Source organism: Pygoscelis adeliae, unplaced genomic scaffold, assembly GCF_000699105.1.
Source record: "Pygoscelis adeliae isolate BGI_AS28 unplaced genomic scaffold, ASM69910v1 Scaffold114, whole genome shotgun sequence".
NCBI lineage: Eukaryota > Metazoa > Chordata > Aves > Sphenisciformes > Spheniscidae > Pygoscelis > Pygoscelis adeliae.
Window position 1 is genome coordinate 477,644 of NW_008824587.1, and position 17,264 is coordinate 494,907.

At 41.9% G+C, this 17,264-nt stretch overlaps 2 protein-coding genes across 2 annotated transcripts in view; one reads left to right on the forward strand and one right to left on the reverse strand.

The window, feature by feature from the left end:
• The first annotated feature begins 770 nt into the window (after positions 1 to 770).
• Positions 771 to 14,485, forward strand: RAB14 (RAB14, member RAS oncogene family). Its single transcript, XM_009322028.1, has 8 exons — positions 771 to 888; positions 5,687 to 5,745; positions 7,109 to 7,162; positions 8,691 to 8,868; positions 10,018 to 10,084; positions 10,986 to 11,073; positions 11,398 to 11,428; positions 12,348 to 14,485. The coding sequence occupies exons 2-8, from the start codon at positions 5,694 to 5,696 to the stop codon at positions 12,523 to 12,525; spliced, it is 648 nt and encodes a 215-aa protein (XP_009320303.1). The 5' UTR covers positions 771 to 888; positions 5,687 to 5,693; the 3' UTR covers positions 12,526 to 14,485.
• Positions 14,486 to 15,518: 1,033 nt separating this feature from the next.
• Positions 15,519 to 17,264, reverse strand: part of CNTRL (centriolin) — a 36,467-nt gene continuing 34,721 nt past the window's right edge. Inside the window, exons 41-43 of the mRNA XM_009322029.1 lie at positions 16,918 to 17,121; positions 16,461 to 16,568; positions 15,519 to 15,843 (exon numbers count right to left, since the gene is read on the reverse strand). Coding sequence (XP_009320304.1) covers positions 16,470 to 16,568; positions 16,918 to 17,121 — 303 coding nt within the window. The 3' untranslated portion in view covers positions 15,519 to 15,843; positions 16,461 to 16,469. The remainder of the gene's footprint in view (positions 15,844 to 16,460; positions 16,569 to 16,917; positions 17,122 to 17,264) is intronic.

The window sequence follows — 17,264 nt, forward strand, 5'->3', positions numbered from 1 at the left end:
TGTGAAAGTACTGGGCTGCTAGCAGGCTGCTAATGAGACTCCTCAGGGATCAGTCTCAGGAGAGAGCTTTTTAAAGACAAGCATGCAAAAATAAACAAACAGTCCAGGGCGGCTGTGGGGCCATCGTCTTAAAGAGGGCAGAGGTGTTTGTATCTTCAGGAAGACCTAAAGGTCCTTGGTGTGTGGAAGTCATAGAACCACAATGAAATTTAATTGTAATAGATTTCATAACTTGCTGTGGACAACAGACTTATGGGAATTCATCGCTTGGGTGTATTGATAACAAAGCTGTTAATACTTTCCAGTATGGTGTGACTTTTACAGAAGACCACAATTGAAGCAATTACGGACTGTATTTCTAGCAGCCTTCTAAAGTAAGGTACCAGTTAGACTGCGTTGTTTTGTGTGCTTGACAAAAGTCTTCATCAGGGGAACAGTGCAATTAGGAATTGAAACAATTCTACCTCTCCCCAGTTCTTCCCCCCCTTATCAATCTCTTCTCAGTGTTCACTGCTAGTTAACATCTAAGTAAATATGCAGAGAAGAGGAGGAAGATTGTGCCCTGGGAAAGAGGGTAACTACCTAGTCATTTTGTGTAGACACTTAGAAGCTGCTCTAAATAATAGTTATTATTGGTTGCATACAGTTCCCTTTGTACGCAACTAATATTTTTTCCAAATGAAAAAACTAACAGCTCTTTAAAAGTTGTTTCAGTTTATGAAGTGAATGGTATGATGGCATTACCTTTTATAGAAGGGAACTGGACTTCAACTGTGAGATCCTTTCCCGTTGCATATCCTTGAGGAAAGAACACCTGGATGGCCAGATGAAATACAAAATGTCTCTTGCTTCAGAGTAACTAAACAGTGGTCCTCTGGCTGCAGAGTGGTATGTTTTTAAGGGGAACCTGTAATAATTACACAGTCCTGAGTTTGAAGCTGATAGCTGTTTTCAGAGGTATCATCTCTGTGTGGATCGGTCAGCTGGTGGTATTAGCCACATGCAGTGTCTAATAAAACCTGTGCATACAGGTTCTAGTCTCTTCTGATAACATACCTGCTTCTTGCTGAGCATAAAGCTATGAATTTCTGTGTGCAACTGATATCCAGTGAACAGTTAAGATTGACTATGTCCTTGAGTTGAGCTAGAAGGAGCTGCATGGGTCTCACGAAAGCTGGTATGGATATGATATTTACAGTTATGTTATTCTGATAAAGAATGTTATGGCAATGCGCCTAGAACAACCTTATCTCAGTTTGTACAGATGTATGCTGATACTTGAAATAAGGCTTCAGTGAGCTGTCAAAATACCTGTGTGGTGCTTGTTGATTAGAGGAGGAAATGTAGGTGTCACTAGTATCTCGTTAAGGTCATCTTTAACTTTTTATAAATTAAAAAAAAAGCCTCTAAGAGAAGTTGATATATGGAAAATGGATTGTGGTGACACTGTTCACTGTGAAATTTCTAGTCCTAACTGTAATACAGAAAGTAATTGTACAGGCTTTGAAACTAGCAGCAATCTGTGTATAGTGAAGCATGATCCTCTGGCTAGTTGCCATCCTGAAATAATGCTCTAAACTCTGGGGAAGTGTTACCTCTGAAAAGGGAGCTAAAACTTGTTTGAAGTTGGCAGACTTTCCCGGAAGAAAAATGGCAGGTAGAGCAAGCTTCCAGGCTAAACTTTTTTGCTTTCAGTTAACAGTAAATTCATGGTTGGCTAACTTTGATGTCATGTTGTGTACTGTCAGCAGTGGCTGAAGGTGAGTTGCATATACTTACGTGCAGCTTTCTCAGTCCTGCAGTTCTTGTCCCCCTGCTCTCCCAAGAGGAAAACCCCAAACCCCCATATTGGGATTATTAAGGTTCACATGTCTGGAACAGAGGGCTGTGAAGTGGAAGTAGAACTCCAGTTTCAACAGGTGGCTGATGCTATCAATGTATATTAACTCCTTGCATTAACACGTAGCTAGTATGTTTTGTGTTTACTGAATCCTGTTGTGCACTATTCTTGTCTAGACTTACTTCTTTCATCTGTAGTAAATGCTGATTGTAAGCTTTCTAAGGCTGAATTCTCGCCATGGCTTCTGTGTTCAGTTTGTTGCATTTATTTTTTTCCCCTTCAGCACAGAGTTCTTCTGGAATATCAGTTTTATGCCAAGATCTGAGTACAGTTTGGATTCCTGCTTATCCTTATTGGAATTCGAGTGTTTAAAAATTTGTTATTTGTTTTTTTTTTAAAGAAGTCATCTGTTCTCCAGAAAAGATTCCTGACCTTTAGTAATAATTTGGAGTATTTCAGAATCTTCTGTAATGTGACCCTTGGAATAAATGCATTACCAAAGTATTACTTTTTTTTTCAGTTTAGCTCCAGAAATTGTGTTTAAACTTCCTATCTGTCTTTCTGCAAGCTTTCAGTATGTACGTCTATCAGGCACAATAACTTCTCCAGCAACTCTCTGGGACCTAAGAGAAGGTCTAGACTCATCGTATGAGTGAATTTATCTGAATTAACAATCTGTTTCTTTAAGCTGTGGAGAGAGCATGCTAGGTCTGGCGGTACACAGTGGGGTGTGGGATCTCTCCCCTCCTTTAGGGACCTAATATTACTGTAAGAATGGGGGTGAAGTTTTAACAATGAGATGGGGCTTGAAGTTAGTCCTCCCTTCCCACCCAGTTCTTAGCGGACTTTGTTGCCAAGCACAGAATTTGGTTTTCTCACTCTCACTTTGAAGTGGGAAATGGTTTTTATGATAAGTTGCAAAGCAGTGACAGTTTCTTTTATATTGAAATAGCATAGTTAGACTTCTTTACTTAAAGAGTGTAACGAACATTGACATATCTTAGCAAGCAAAAACAGTCTGTCAATAAACAGAGATCCGTATTTAGCAGTGAAGATTGTAGTTAAGAGACTCACTTCAAATTCAGTTTGTGATATAGTCTGCACAGAGTTCCCACTTTGTCCGTTCTCTAAAAAAAAAAAAAAAATTTCCTCACCTTCCAGTGATGCTGCTTACAAGCTTGGATAGTAAGACATGTTCCCCTCCCTTGTTGTGTACAGGAATATTGTAAAGTCATGTGCTCAGAAACATGAAACTTCTCTGAGTATTTTGGAGTGCTTAGCATTCCTTAGCCAACTACTACTGTGTAGGAAGAGAGGGTCACCTAGGTTTCTGCAGGAGAGATTCCATAGCCACCCGAGTGGTTCCCTATCTGGGAGTTTACAATGTGTTGGTTTTTAAAAAAAAAAAAGTGTAAGTTACTACTGTCCTCAGAACGCACCATAGATCTTTCAAACTAGATGCATGTTAGTGCTCTGTGTCTTCACCTTTCTTCCTCTATTGTGGCTGCAGCACCCACCTGTTTTCTGTGGAAAATAGTACAGTTCATGCTATCCTCCTGAAGTACTTGTACACATAAATTGGCCTTTTCAAGCTTCTTTTTTTTGTACTTCCACTTACATACCTCGTAATCCTCCAGTTTAACCTTGTCAGCTATCAAACTGAATTGAGCCATGAACATAGTCCTCCTAGCTTTACTTAAAAAGCAAGTATCCTGTAAGAACAAGTGGATTGGATCAGAAGATGCTCAGTTTGAATGTTACTGCTATTGGGACATGCTGGAGAAGAGGAAGAACATAATGTGTGAAGACGTGTTCAGAAAATTTGAAGTATTGGATGTTTCCACAATGGCACGTTAATTTTGAACTCTGTGTGGAGCAGTTACTTGTCTTTATTTGCTGATGTTGAAAATAATCAGTGCTGATACTATAACTCTGGAATCTTCCACTTCCAGGAAATAAGGCAGTAAAGTTTGCTGGCTTGTTTTATAAAGGGCAGTGCATTTTTCAGTCATGGATGTGAATTCCTACCCAGTACAGCAATAAGAAGTGGTCCGTCCACTGAGTGGTTATCTGCCAGAGACCGATGGTGGCGTGGGATGGCTGCATGAGATTTCCCTCTACTACGGCAGAAGAGTTTCCTCTAAAATTTTCTTGATTGAAATGGCTGTTCTTGGAGCCCATGCAGCACTTGATGTGGAATTCTGTCTTGCCAACACAATGAGAATTACTCTCCAAAATTGTCTTTTGTTTACTATCTTGGATTAAACTTGGTTTAATAGAACAGTGTGTGTGTGTATATATAGGACTTAGCGTAGATGCTTTGCATACTGCTTGGGATAGAAGGACTTCAGAGTTTCTATATCACGAGCCAAGCATGAAGGAAAGGCAAGGTGCAGGTCAGCGACTGGCACACAGTAAACCCTTCTTAACTGCCCGTTGGAGTTGTTCCCCTTCCAAGGTCTAGATAAGAGCGTTTGCTTTAAACCTCAGCTGTGTGAAGCGGTGGCTGTTGGCTGCGTACTGTGAATGAGATTTGTTGTCAGTCACCTTCTTTCTTATGACTACAGTTCACTGTTGTGGATTAATTGGGGTTGAGGAAACAATACTTTGCTTTTGAAAAAGTTACAGGCTTGTAAGCTTTCTTGCATTTTTATTTCTTTACAGTACTGGTTTCATTTGTCATGTGAATGACACATGACCTGAAGGAAAATCTTTCTAGGCTAAAGCAATGTTCTTCATAAAAAGTATCATGTTTTTCTAATGGCTGGCTATCTGCCATGCCGGAGCAGGAAAGGAAATGGTGAACTCCTAGTAGAAATTTTCCACTTGCTTAACTGATCACACTATATCTAGCTTAACTTAAAACCTGGGACAAAAGCAGGCATTTTGCATCCTTTATGTTAACGGGCAGTATCTGGGCTGTATAGGCTTGTAATCCTGGTTAACTGATATATTAGTTGGTAAGTCAGGTATTACCCCTTGCAGGTTTACGCAGCTGAAGCCAGTTCTAATTCTTCCTACATCTAGGAAAGCATAGGAAAACTTTGGAAGTACTTACCCCAATCTCATTTTGATGATCACTTAAATCCACTATAGAGCACAGATTAGGGAGTAAATCTCACCAGTGAGGTGTATTTAAGGGAAGAAAAAAAAAGAAACTGCTAAACCTTGCTGTAATGCTACTATGCTGGCAAAGCCACAGAGATGTTAACTAACTTCCCCAACATCTGATTTGTGGCTTGTACCGCTTTTCTAACATGGGCGTGTAGCAGTCCAGACCCCAGTTATGGCTAGTACAGCATTCTTGGGCTGTCTTTTTAAGTAATTCTCAGCTATTTGATGCAAGCTGTACTGTTTCCTTTGTTCCTGTTGCAAGTCTCAGAAGTGTGAGGTAATAGTTCCAAATTGCTGGTTTTGTTAAACGTCTTCAGATTTTTCTTTTGGAGTCAGACTTTTATTTTCAGTTTATGTATCAGCTATTTGGCTAGCGAGTGCTGGTCTGCTCAGTGACTCTGGACAAAGCAAGAAGCTACTGGAGCTTTTCAACAGCTTTAAGTCTTTCTGCATAAAATTGAATGAGTATCGATACTATGCAGAGCGTATTTCTACCCAGAGGCCTTACTGACGGGTTCAGAGCAAATGATATGGGAGTCTTGCTGAATGTCTCTAGCACCAATTCAGTGACTGTGGGGAAGTACACAGAAACTTGAACTGTGAATGAAAGGATAGTTGGGGGGGAGAGGAAGGGGAAGGGGTTTTTGTTTGCTTGTATGAACTAAATTGGATGAATTGGGTTGAGTTTGGTGAACAAGTAGCAGTTCTGATGTGTTCTATTTTTTGTTTTAGTGCCACAATGGCAACTGCACCTTACAACTATTCCTACATCTTTAAGTACATCATTATTGGTAAGTATCACTGGGCACGTACCTGTTTATGTCAATGTGTATATGCATGACAGCCTACCTACAAACCCCGTGGCTGTACTATTGTTGACTTCTGTCGCATGCTACTTGCTATATGGTGGTGATTCTTTCAGTAGTTACTTGTCCAACTCCAGTCCCTTGCAGATGGCCGCACTTGCTCTAAAGCTTTAGCAGTTGACAGTATAAAGGCAAATGCTTTGTGTGCTGCAGAACTAGAGCTGTGTGATTGGTGGCAGGTGAACTGGGAGTGAGGGCGAGTACCGGTGCCTGTATTGAGTTCACTTTATTGCTGAGTTACTGTTAAAAATAACTGTTCTTCTTGACATACATACTTCAGTATTCTTGAATATCTTTACTGTTAGGGCCATAATGCTTAGCTTTCTGCATAGCACTAGGAAAAAAGGCATTCTAAAAACACATGCCTGTGGTCCCTTTCTCCCTAAATCAACTTTATATTTAGAAAAATTGCTAAATCCATTGGAAATGGGGGAAAAACTGTAATGGGAATTAACACAGCTGGGATGTTGTGTTGATTCAGGTTTACTATAGCACTTTGACTGCCTCTGCATTGTTAGTCTCAAAGGTTTTTAGAATCTATGTTGAAGACACAAGTACTAATTGGAATCCATTGCTTTAGACAGGCTTATAAACTTCTGTCAGGCTTTATTTTTGTGTTCAAATGTTGCTTTTAGCTGCAGCTTCCTTGGCTGTTTAGAGTCAGGGACTTGCTTGCATTTATTACTGTCCTGGAAGAACTCATCTTGCTTTTAATTGTTGAATTCTTAATGATTTTGTGTAGGTGTTAAGTGATCTGCAATCTTATTGTCATGGTTTGTAAGTCAGGCTGCTGTGACAGCCTCGGCCTGTGGAAAAGTTGGTTCTTAACAGATCTTGCTATTTCTCACTATTGGCATTGTGTAAGTGGATCAGTGGAAGTGAAGCAATTTCTTGGTGTGTTCTGGTTGGTTGTCAGTGTTTTTGATGTCCTTACCAGTAACTGCAAGTAAGACAGGAGCAGGGCAAACACTCAAAAGGTGTATTTTACATTTTGGTTTCTTGCAGGTCTACGTCTCATAACCTTGTGAAATACAGTTGTAAAAACAGTAATACAGATTAACTTCTCTTGAGTTTTCTGCTCCACCCTTGCTTGCAACCCTGTACCTGACCAAAACTATAGTGCAAATGCTGATAAACTTAAGGACTGTAGCCAGGTATAGAATGTTACCAACTAGACCTCAGAAAGGAATGGCTGCCTCTCTCTGTACCATTTGTTGTGTGGGATGAAGAAAATGTGCTTGTTGCAACAATGATGTGGTGTCAGCCTTAACTATTCTTTCTGTAACAGGGGACATGGGTGTAGGAAAGTCCTGTTTGCTTCATCAATTTACAGAAAAGAAGTGTGAGTATTTCAATTCACAATATTTATTCTAACTGGTATGCTTCATCCCTCTTTCCTGCCTTTTTGCTTCCATCATGCATGAGCTTGGTGTGGTGTCTGTCTTAATCTGTATGGGTTTGTATTGTACTTGGTCAGATATTTGTTTTGACTCCTGCAGATGTAGAAGCAAAATATTGATGATGTAATGGCAAAACTGCTGCTTCAGTCAGTCCTACCTGTGATGAGTGGGAAGACCATGTCTGTTTTTACAGTTTTTCCGGGGAATTTTGATATGGAACAAAGTAAAATTTCTTGTCTGAAACTTGTATGTTTTCAGTATTGGTGTAGCTTGAACGCAAACATTTGGGGTCTTTAGTGCTTTTAAGCACTTCAAAAAGAAAAAAAAAGATTCATTTTTCTTTGACTCTGTTTGCAGCCTTAAGTAGCACTGTCATTCTCTGTAGCTGCTGTGACTCATGACGCTTGGACTGCCCTGTGTGATGGTGTTTAAGGCTTACTGCAGGCTGTCTCAATGTTTTTTTTATGTATGCTATCATGACTAGTTAAGAATTAGCTTCAATTCTTCTTAATAAAGTGTTGTATTGGAGTTTGCAGCAGCTATTAGCTCTTGCGACTTTCCATGAAGCTCACACTCAGTGGATAAGTCTGTAGGTATTTATTAGTACAAAGTTAAGTCTTTACTGTGTGCTACTCGAGATGTGGCAATAAGTGGGTAGGAGCTGCAGTTTAAAATATTCATGTGTTCTAGTAGAAATAGGATTTTTTAACTGTTGCTTTTAATTAAAATCCAGTATCAGCCAATTGTTAAATGCTGCTTTGCATATGGTCAAATTCTTGACAGGGCTGTGTCTTGTTCTTGCTTTGTCAGTGTTAAGCCGAAGCAGTACAACCGAACAAACTAACATACCAAACACCTCACTACAAGACTGTCACTAACTGTAGATAGCTTGAATAGGTACTCCTCCTTTCTGTATTTTCTTGATCGTTCTTAAAGATGAGCTTATTAAGATGAGTTTATTATAACTAGAAAGATGCCTTTTTGGTTTTGATTTGCTGTGTTGATAGCTACTCATGAAACTGGCTTTTTCCTGTGGACAGTCATGCTATTACCCTGTCTGAAACGACGTGGATATTTGTTGTTGAAGCTGTTTTACAGACTTTAACTTTTAGGGAATTACCAAGATACAGTTACCTTTTCCTACTGCATTAAAATAGTTAACCGCTTCTGCAAGGATAGGCTGAGAATCAGCTGACTTGATACCTTCTGATATATGTGGCCAAACTGCATCAGTATACATGCATCAGAGAAGGCGAGGAATTTTATAACTGTGTTTAAAGCTAACAGCAGTTCAGGAAATACTTTTATTTCTGGTTAAGTGATACAGTTTGGGTACTGTAGCTGTAAAAATGCTTTCTTAGGGACTGAAAATCTAGTAAAGGTAACTGAAAACTGGTGATAGTGATATCTTTATAGCAAGGAGACCTTGTACTAGAAAGATCTGATCTTTCCTCTTATTTTTCATGACAGTTATGGCGGACTGTCCCCACACAATTGGTGTTGAATTTGGCACAAGAATAATTGAAGTTAGTGGCCAAAAAATTAAACTACAGATTTGGGATACAGCAGGACAAGAGAGATTCAGGGCTGTCACACGAAGCTACTACAGAGGAGCAGCAGGAGCTCTCATGGTCTACGACATTACCAGGTAAGGTGCTGTTGACTGGTGCATCTTGTATCGTAGCTCTGTGCTCGACAAGCTATTTGGATACCACAGCCTTGTATGTACTGCCTTGTCTGTCCCCTTGACTTGGATTTAAAGGACTCTGTCTCTGTCTGGATTTGTATCCTGTTGTGTGAAGCTTACCACACTTCTTTGTCTAAATATTTGAAGTATTTAAAGAGCTGAAAATGAAACATAGGGAATTATGTGAGCTGCTTTTCTTGGAAAACTTCATTGCTGACAGACCTGAGGATCTTGCCATTTCAGGCCTTGACTGCCTGTGTCGAAGTTCTTTAAAGAACTGGCTTTGTCCTTAAAATCTGCTCTTCAGTACGTGGATTTTTCTCTTCGTGGGAGGCAATGGATACTGCTGCTTACCTGGCAGGAATATTCTTAGAGCAGGCACAGGACAGAATATTACCTCTGTTGCAGTGGGCTGTGTAAAGGTGCTTAACAGACTCTGTACAGACGAGAGCATTGGAGAGGTCCGACTTCTGGGTGGGCCTCTTCCCGGGCTAATCGTCCAACAAAACGAGCCTGCGTAGAAGCTCTCCTGTCTTCCTTTTACAGATGAAAATTAAAGATGCTGCTAAAAGAATAACTAATCGGATGTGCAACACAAAATAATCCTGCTTTCACATGTCTCCCGTCTTCCTCTGGGGCTGTTCTTGATATTCTTTAAGCACCTCTTTTTTTTTTTCTGCATATATAGCTATATCTCCTGTTTGCTTAAATCTTGAGTAAAATATAAGTCATCTTATGCACTGTTTGTTACCGAAGCGCTATTCTACTGTACAGTGTTCCAGGAGAGTATTTGACAGGAAATCCTTTTTCTGTACAAAACAATACAAATGTTGTCCTTGTGGGGGCAGTAAAACTGCCGCGTCCTACGGGTGTGAATTGGCCTGTCTTTCCACCTGTGTTGTATGAGTTGCTCTGTGCGTTTAAAGTTGACTTGTTGAAATCTTGGTCTGAGTCCAAACAAGATGCTGGCTGCTTTGTCTGTCTTGAGGTTGGGGAGAAGAGTAGGGATAACAGATATTAGTGTGTTTAATGGGTGCTGACTATGCTGTTGGCACTTGGGTATTTTAAAAAATACTGTAGCTAAAACTGAACTCGCTTGATTCTTTGCAGAAGAAGTACGTATAATCACTTAAGCAGCTGGCTGACAGATGCAAGGAACCTCACCAATCCAAATACTGTAAGTTGGACTTTATTTAGCTTGAAAGCAGGATCGCTTATCTCTAAGCAAGAGGTGGAAGGCTTAGGCCAAAGCATCTGCAGTGGTAGCAGTATTCTCTTAAATAAGCTGCCTGTGTTTTCTCAATTGCTTAGCTCCGAGTTACCCTGATGTCCCCACTTGGCAGTATACCAGTGTCTCTCTTCCCTTACTGCAGCTGGAGGAAAAGCGTAGGCTCCTGTGCAGGAAAGCAGTGGCTTCTTCTGAAAGTCTTGTTGTGCTACTCACCTTTCAGGGGCCTATTTTCAGCAGTTGGAGACAAAATTGTGATTCACTCTGAACAAACCTTAACTTTTGTTACTACTTCTTCTTGTTTTGTGGTAGTAATGAGGTGAATGCCATCTCATCTTCGATTGGAATATAAATCGTATCTTCAGCGAAAGCTGACCAGGTCTTCTGGAGGGATGGGGGAAGAAGGTTCTTCTGTGTCTGTTTGACCACACCACAAAACTGTTGTCCTTCAGTCTTTTTCTGAATGCCCCTGAAATACTTTAGCACCAAGCTCATGGGAAGACTCTCTGCTGTGATGAAAAACTTAAAAGATTCTGGCTGGATTAGCAGATGATTAAACAAATGCGGGAAGTGGTTCCAAGTAAAACTTTAATAGAGAGCAGGACTACTGCTTTTTAGGACCCCATCGCGTGAGAATGGCCTAAAGCATTTGAACGTGTCAGCTGGAGACGCTGTTCCTGACTTTACAGAGAGTGCACTGCTAGAGCAGCGTTTTCCTGAAGATGTGTGGGTCTTGCAGCTAAACTTTTCTGCGTATTTCCTTTTGTTTTTTCATCTTTTTAATAAAGAGGGTGGTAGCGAAAAAGCTAATAACCTTTTTCCCAGACTAATTTTCTCTCTTCTGAACTAGGTGATAATCCTCATAGGAAATAAAGCAGATCTGGAAGCACAGAGGGATGTTACATATGAAGAAGCCAAACAATTTGCTGAAGAAAATGGTGTGTGTTTTCTCTTGAGCTGTTACGTTTCCTACAAGATAGCAATGTTAAAGTGAATCCTCAGCATTGATAGCCACAAGCTTACACTTCCAAAGTAATGTAATTGTATGTACAAACTTCTACTGTGCCTCGATAGTCTGGCTGAACTCTTAACTGTGCTTCGTTCTAGAGATCAGCTTGTGTACTGCTGCCTTCACTTAGTCAAAAAATACCGTTTAGTACTGAAACAGTGTCTTGCATGTAATCAGCAGGTCTTGCTGCGACTGACTTCGGGCTATTTGAAGTATATTATGCATTGACTGTTAAACCTCTGTTTCTGAACAGGTTTATTGTTCCTTGAAGCAAGTGCAAAAACGTAAGTTACTTTTCTCTAGAGTAATGATTCAGATGTGATCTGTTTAAGAGGAATATATTGATTATGACGAAGTATAGCCATAGGGTTCAGGTATAGTAGGGTTCTACAAGTGAAAAAAACCACTGGTTTTGAGTTCTCTTAGAGGGTAAGGTATGTATAGTGGTTTCGATCACGTCAGCTTTGACTTGAAAGGTGATCTGGAAATGGGACCTCTCGCTACATTTCAGGCAAAGGCTTGTTGAATTCAACAAGTGAACTGTTTTTTGGTTTTAAGACATCATTTGAGTGTAGAATGTGTACCTGTGGTTAAGAGTGGTTCCCAATTAGATGTTCCTTCCCTCGGATGTTTCGAGCTGTAAGCACGTTGTGCAGTGAACAGCCAGTCCCTTCGGTCACTGCGAGGAACCGCCGCACCGTACTGGTGGTAGGCTGTGTCAGCTGGGGAGCCTGTCAGAACGCAAGGGATCGGATCTCCCGTGACACCAGTAAATGTGGTTCCAACTGGCGCCTGTTTTCATGGAACTTCTTAACAAAAAGGTTTTGATTAATAGTAGCTCCCCTATCTTTAAGCCTCTTTCAAAACTGCTCAGTGCATGTGGCTCAGTGCCTTAGCTTAGTTTTGCTACTCAGTGTTTTGGCATGTATTTATTTTTTTTTATTCCTGGCTAGTCCTAATAGACTTAATGGCTAGGGAGTGAATTGCCCTATCAAAGGCTGTCCCAGGGATAGGTTGTCAAACTTTGTGGTATGTCTGCTTTAAGGACTGTAAGCTCCTCTTGCATGTAAGAGGACAGGGTAGCAACTGGCTTATACTTGGCGACCTGTCAAATCCCAGCAAGGGTGTCTAGCCAGCTGCCTCCGTAACCTGCGTCGCTTTGCTGCAGCGTAGCCTAAATAACTCCTGCTGCTCTCTTCGTAGCGGAGAGAACGTTGAGGATGCATTCCTGGAGGCTGCCAAGAAAATCTACCAGAATATCCAAGACGGAAGCCTGGATCTGAATGCTGCAGAATCGGGTGTACAGCACAAACCGTCAGCTCCGCAGGGGGGGCGACTAACCAGTGAACCCCAGCCCCAGAGAGAAGGCTGTGGCTGCTAGTGACCTCTGTTTCGTGGCTCCATTTCTGACCTTTCACCTCTGTCTGTTGGAAGCGGTGCTTTTGACTGCTTCCCTGTCTTCTGTACATCTTACTGGGTTTAATTAAAACTCTGAGACGAGTTTAACACAGTACTAAACTGCTAAACAACTTTAGATGTAATCAGGTTATCAAAGGCAAGTAGAGTAATAAAACCTCTCCTGCATGGTAAATCTAGAAGTTTTTTTTTTCCTTGATTGTCCTTGTGATAGTGTCACCGATACATAATTTAAACTGAGCACTGATGCTGGACTCATGATTTTACACGTTTGCAGGGCTTTGTCTTGTACGGTTTAATTTTATGGTTCTTTGGCCTTTCTTCCCCACCTCTACGGTTTAGAGCTGTCCGTAGTAAAGGATAAGTTTTTGCTGTGAAATGACTTCGACGGCAGCGAGGGGCTCTGTACCAATGTGCTTTTGTTGAAAGAATTCCCTGGGGTGCGTATGGGGGTAGGGGTGGGCTGGCGCGGGAGCGTACAACTTGCACAGGGAAACAATCCATTCGTTCGTGTGCTCATAGCTTTACGTCATTTTTTTGCCACTTTTATCCTTTACATTTGTTAACAGAACGTAAATATGTATAAAATTTGAAGGAACTGAGCTAATGGTTAAATACATCCTGTGTATATGATTTTAATGAAGAAAATGATTACTGGCATTAGAACAGTATATAAGAAAATACCAGTTTGTACAGTATGACCTATATGTGACCACATTGCCCCCTTAGGACAGAAATAGGCTTAACCCCTCGTGTCGCCAGTGGCCGTTGTGCTGGGGGAACTCTCAGCCCGACGCAGAAACTAACACTAGTGGAATCTGTCTTTCACCTTTGCACTGTGGTATATCTATGCCGTTTTATTAATCCCGTTCCGTGCAATCAGCGGTGTGCTAACCTGCTTTTCTCTTCTGTAAGCGTTTTGCATTATTGGGCTTCATCGCCTGCCTTGCATTGTATACAAAGGCTGGTTCTCTTGCACATCTTACGCTTTTATACCTTTAACTTTTTGAATGGTCAGAGGCTGAACTGGACGGTCAGAACAACGTGCGTGTGTGTGTGTGCTCTCTAGGGTTTTTTAACTACTGTTGTATTTTTTTTTTAACAGTCCTGTGTCAGGGTTTCTTTTAAGACTCGGGCTCTTTCACCAAGCCCTTGAGTACGTCCTCCGTGGGGTGACACAGCCTGTAATGCTCGCGTAGAGGGGAGATGTCGAGCGGTGACCGTGCACAGGTGGATGTTCCTGAACTACGTGTGGGGTTTACGGTGGTGTCAGACAGCGATGCGTGGCTCTACATGCAGCGCTGCTGTATTTCACAGGAAGCTTCACTTGGAAAACACTGCATATGGCTTAAAAATGGAAGGGGGTGTAAGTGCTTAACCGTGATCAGAGGTCCGACCTCAGTCTTACCGCAGCGTTTAAAATACAAAGTAGTCTTAAAATCCCTCTCTAGACACTAAAACTATACAATGTTCAGACTTGTAAGTAAACAGTGGTACCGAGTATTGTACAGTCAATGTTAAATAAAAGCCAAAACTGGAATGTGCAGACAATAGGATTTGGGTAACTTGTGCACTGTCCCTTTGTTTTGTCTGGTTAGTCCTTTTTTTAACTAATATTCTTAAGTAGATGGGTATGTTCAAGATCTACAGCTAATGCATCCTGCTAAAACCGAGGTTGCACCACCAAGGGTTTGCCCAGGGACCACGACCTGCTGCTGATGTGAAGTAAATGCTGACGTGAAGTAACTGTTCTAATGATGACAGCTTGTTGAGGTGCAATACCTGTACTCCCAGAGTAAGTGACAGTAGTAGGTCTTATTGTTTCTGTCACAGAGAGGATTTGTTCGGACTGCTGTACTCCTCATTTGATGTAACAATGCTATTAATCTAAATATTTGTAAATAAAGTACCTGTATCTAGATAAACTACAGTGGCTTGTGTTATTTGCTCTGGCCTCCTCTGCTTGTGGTGTGGCTTGTAAGGGGGCTTGTTCTGTGGAGCTGTCTAATGGGGACTGCTGCTGTTCTCGCTCCAAAAGTCTGAGGCTGTTCTCGGTCCAGCACAGCAGCTGGCTTTGAAAAGCTGCCAGGCAGGTGCTCCTGCTCGCCTGCAGTCAGGCCTCCGGTTCTTGAGAACAGCATCTCATTAAACTGGCGGAGGAAGAATGTGAGCACTGCCCCAGATTATGCAAGAATCCCTTGTAGTGATGGTATGTGTGCTTTAACTGCCTGTGGTAACCTTTGTCATGGACCTTAAGCGGTAAAAACGTCACAGGCTTTTCACAAGGGGTCTGCCAGTCACTGCTAGAGCCCAAAACTCTTCAGGATGTAACAGGCCAGCACTGAGTCCAGAACAAATGGCCAGAGCTGGGTAGTGGTGTTTATTCCCAGTGCAGTGTGACAGAGTTGCTGGGTGACACTTGCTGCGTAGAAAAGGTTTATATTAACAATGTGGATGAGAAAGGGCAAGATTGAGAACGATTTCAAAGCCTGTAAAAAAAGGAAAGAGTCACTCTGTGCAAGTTTCCTGCTGGAGGGTGAAGAGATGTTCTTTAGGACATGCCACATGTTCGGTGTGGCAACGTGTCCTGTGGTGCCTTGTTCCTGCAGCCCAAAGGCTTTACAAAGTGTTTTTTCCACTACTAATTAAGAGCAAGTTGCTTGGAACTTTGTTACAGAGCCATTAACTGTGGCCACATACTATGATACAGCAAAGCCTTCAGCGAAGGAAGGGGAGCTGAAGGTTACCAACAGGAGCCAGTGACAGCTACAAGTTAGAGTTGTAACTACTGGACAAGTTTCACTTTCTGCAAAGAATGTGCTACTGCTGTCCTAATCCAGGACTGCATATATCCTGGAGAGTAACTCTAACAAAACCCAGCCAACCATGGATTAAAACAAACTGCAGTGACTGGAGTTTATTTTCAGGAAGTACTCAAAAATAATTATATTTAAAACATCCATGCATTTGACAACAGGTAAATGGACAACTCTGTCCCTGTTACAGGCTTTCTTTAAAGTAGAAACTGACAAACAGAAGTAGTTGTTTTGGACACATTTAAATCCACATTTAAAATAGTTTTTAAAACAACTTATATACATAAAGCTCAGTTATTTAATTGTACAAAAACTTCACAGTACAGCGCAGGCCCTGCAGCCAGCTGTTTGCTGTTGGTGGCAAATGTCTTTTTAGAAAAGGCTTCCAAAATAGTGAGGTAGAAGTCTTCGAAGGTGGTAACCGATGGCACGTGTCTGAGGAGCAGTGCACGCAGATCAGGCGTCGCCTAGAAGAGAGCTGACGTCAGTGGTCCTGCCCCGTGATGAGGGAAGTTCACATGTGCACAGCACAGGCAGCGTTCACAGCTGTCCTGAGAGACTGCTTCACTCCTGCTGCCTGGCAGCTTCCTAGAAGCAGCTGTAGATGTGCTTGAAGCTTTTCTTCTAAATGTAGGGCAGCTCTTGAAGTAATATATTTTTAACTTAAATCGTTACAAAAGAACACTTAAGTACCGGGCCAGTATTGTGAGTAGCTGTAACTGAAATTTAGACGCTAGGCCATACATTTACCAAAGCCAGAACAGCGTTTCTGAGAGATGGAGGACAGCAGTAGCTCAACATTTAAGTTGGTCAACGCAGCAGTAATTTCTCTGTCGTATGAGAGTTGGCAAGCAGCTCTCGCCCACAATTTGCTTGAAAATAGACATCTAAGAGCCAAAACGGCATCGAGTGCCAGGATACCAACCACAGGAATGCTTTCACTGGGAAGGGACAACACGGCCCGAGAACAGTCCTGCGCCCACACCTGCCCTTGGGCTACCACCACCTACAGCCCACAAGCCCCAGCCTCCGAGACGCTCGTGACTCGGTACGAAGTTCGAGCTGGGCTGAAGTCACGTCTCACCTCTGGGCTTTACTGAGAAATTCCTCGCGAGCAGGAACGCGGCGTCTGAGACGCCGCCGAAACACCTGCCGGCCTGCCGGGGAAGTGTGCAACTCTTGTCAGAGTGGCCTAGAAAAAGCAGTAAAAGTAAGGCTGAGTAATAAATTAAGGTATTCAATTAGCAGAGTCATATTAATCTTTAGGGAACAAAGAAAAATCTGGATTTTAAAGAATAAAAGGTAAGACAAAGTAAAAAGAAAAAAAAAACCCACAAACCAAACAACTTTGAGGAAAACTCACCCTTTCAAACAAGTTCGCTGCTGCCAGAGTAACCGTGTGTACAGTACGCTCACCCCACCTTCGGAAAACCCCTGCAGCGCCTCTAAGACGGCGAGCGTACGGCTGTAGTAGACTACTAGTGAGCTAAAAATTATTAAAAACACCAAACCCCGAATCCCTGTCCGCGGTAGAGCATTACCTGTGTTTTTGTTGCATGCAGAGCATCGTGAAGAGACACTAGACTCGCGCTTTGGGCTAGAAACTCGGCATCTGAAGAAGTGCTGCTGACCAGGTCATCCAGTGCATCAACCTGTCGCTTCAAGCTGTGAAGGGTGCCTTCCGTTTGCTGTTTTCCTCTGATTAATACTTCTACTTGCTTGGACATGCACTGCCGGAGCTGAGCCTAAATACATCATTAGTTCTATTTATATCCAGCTAGTGTAATTTTCAAGACTGTATTTAAAAAGAAAAAAGCCAGATGACCTTAAAGTCAAGCCGTAAGGGATGTAACGTTAGTGTCTCAAACCACAAGCAGATGGCAGTGGG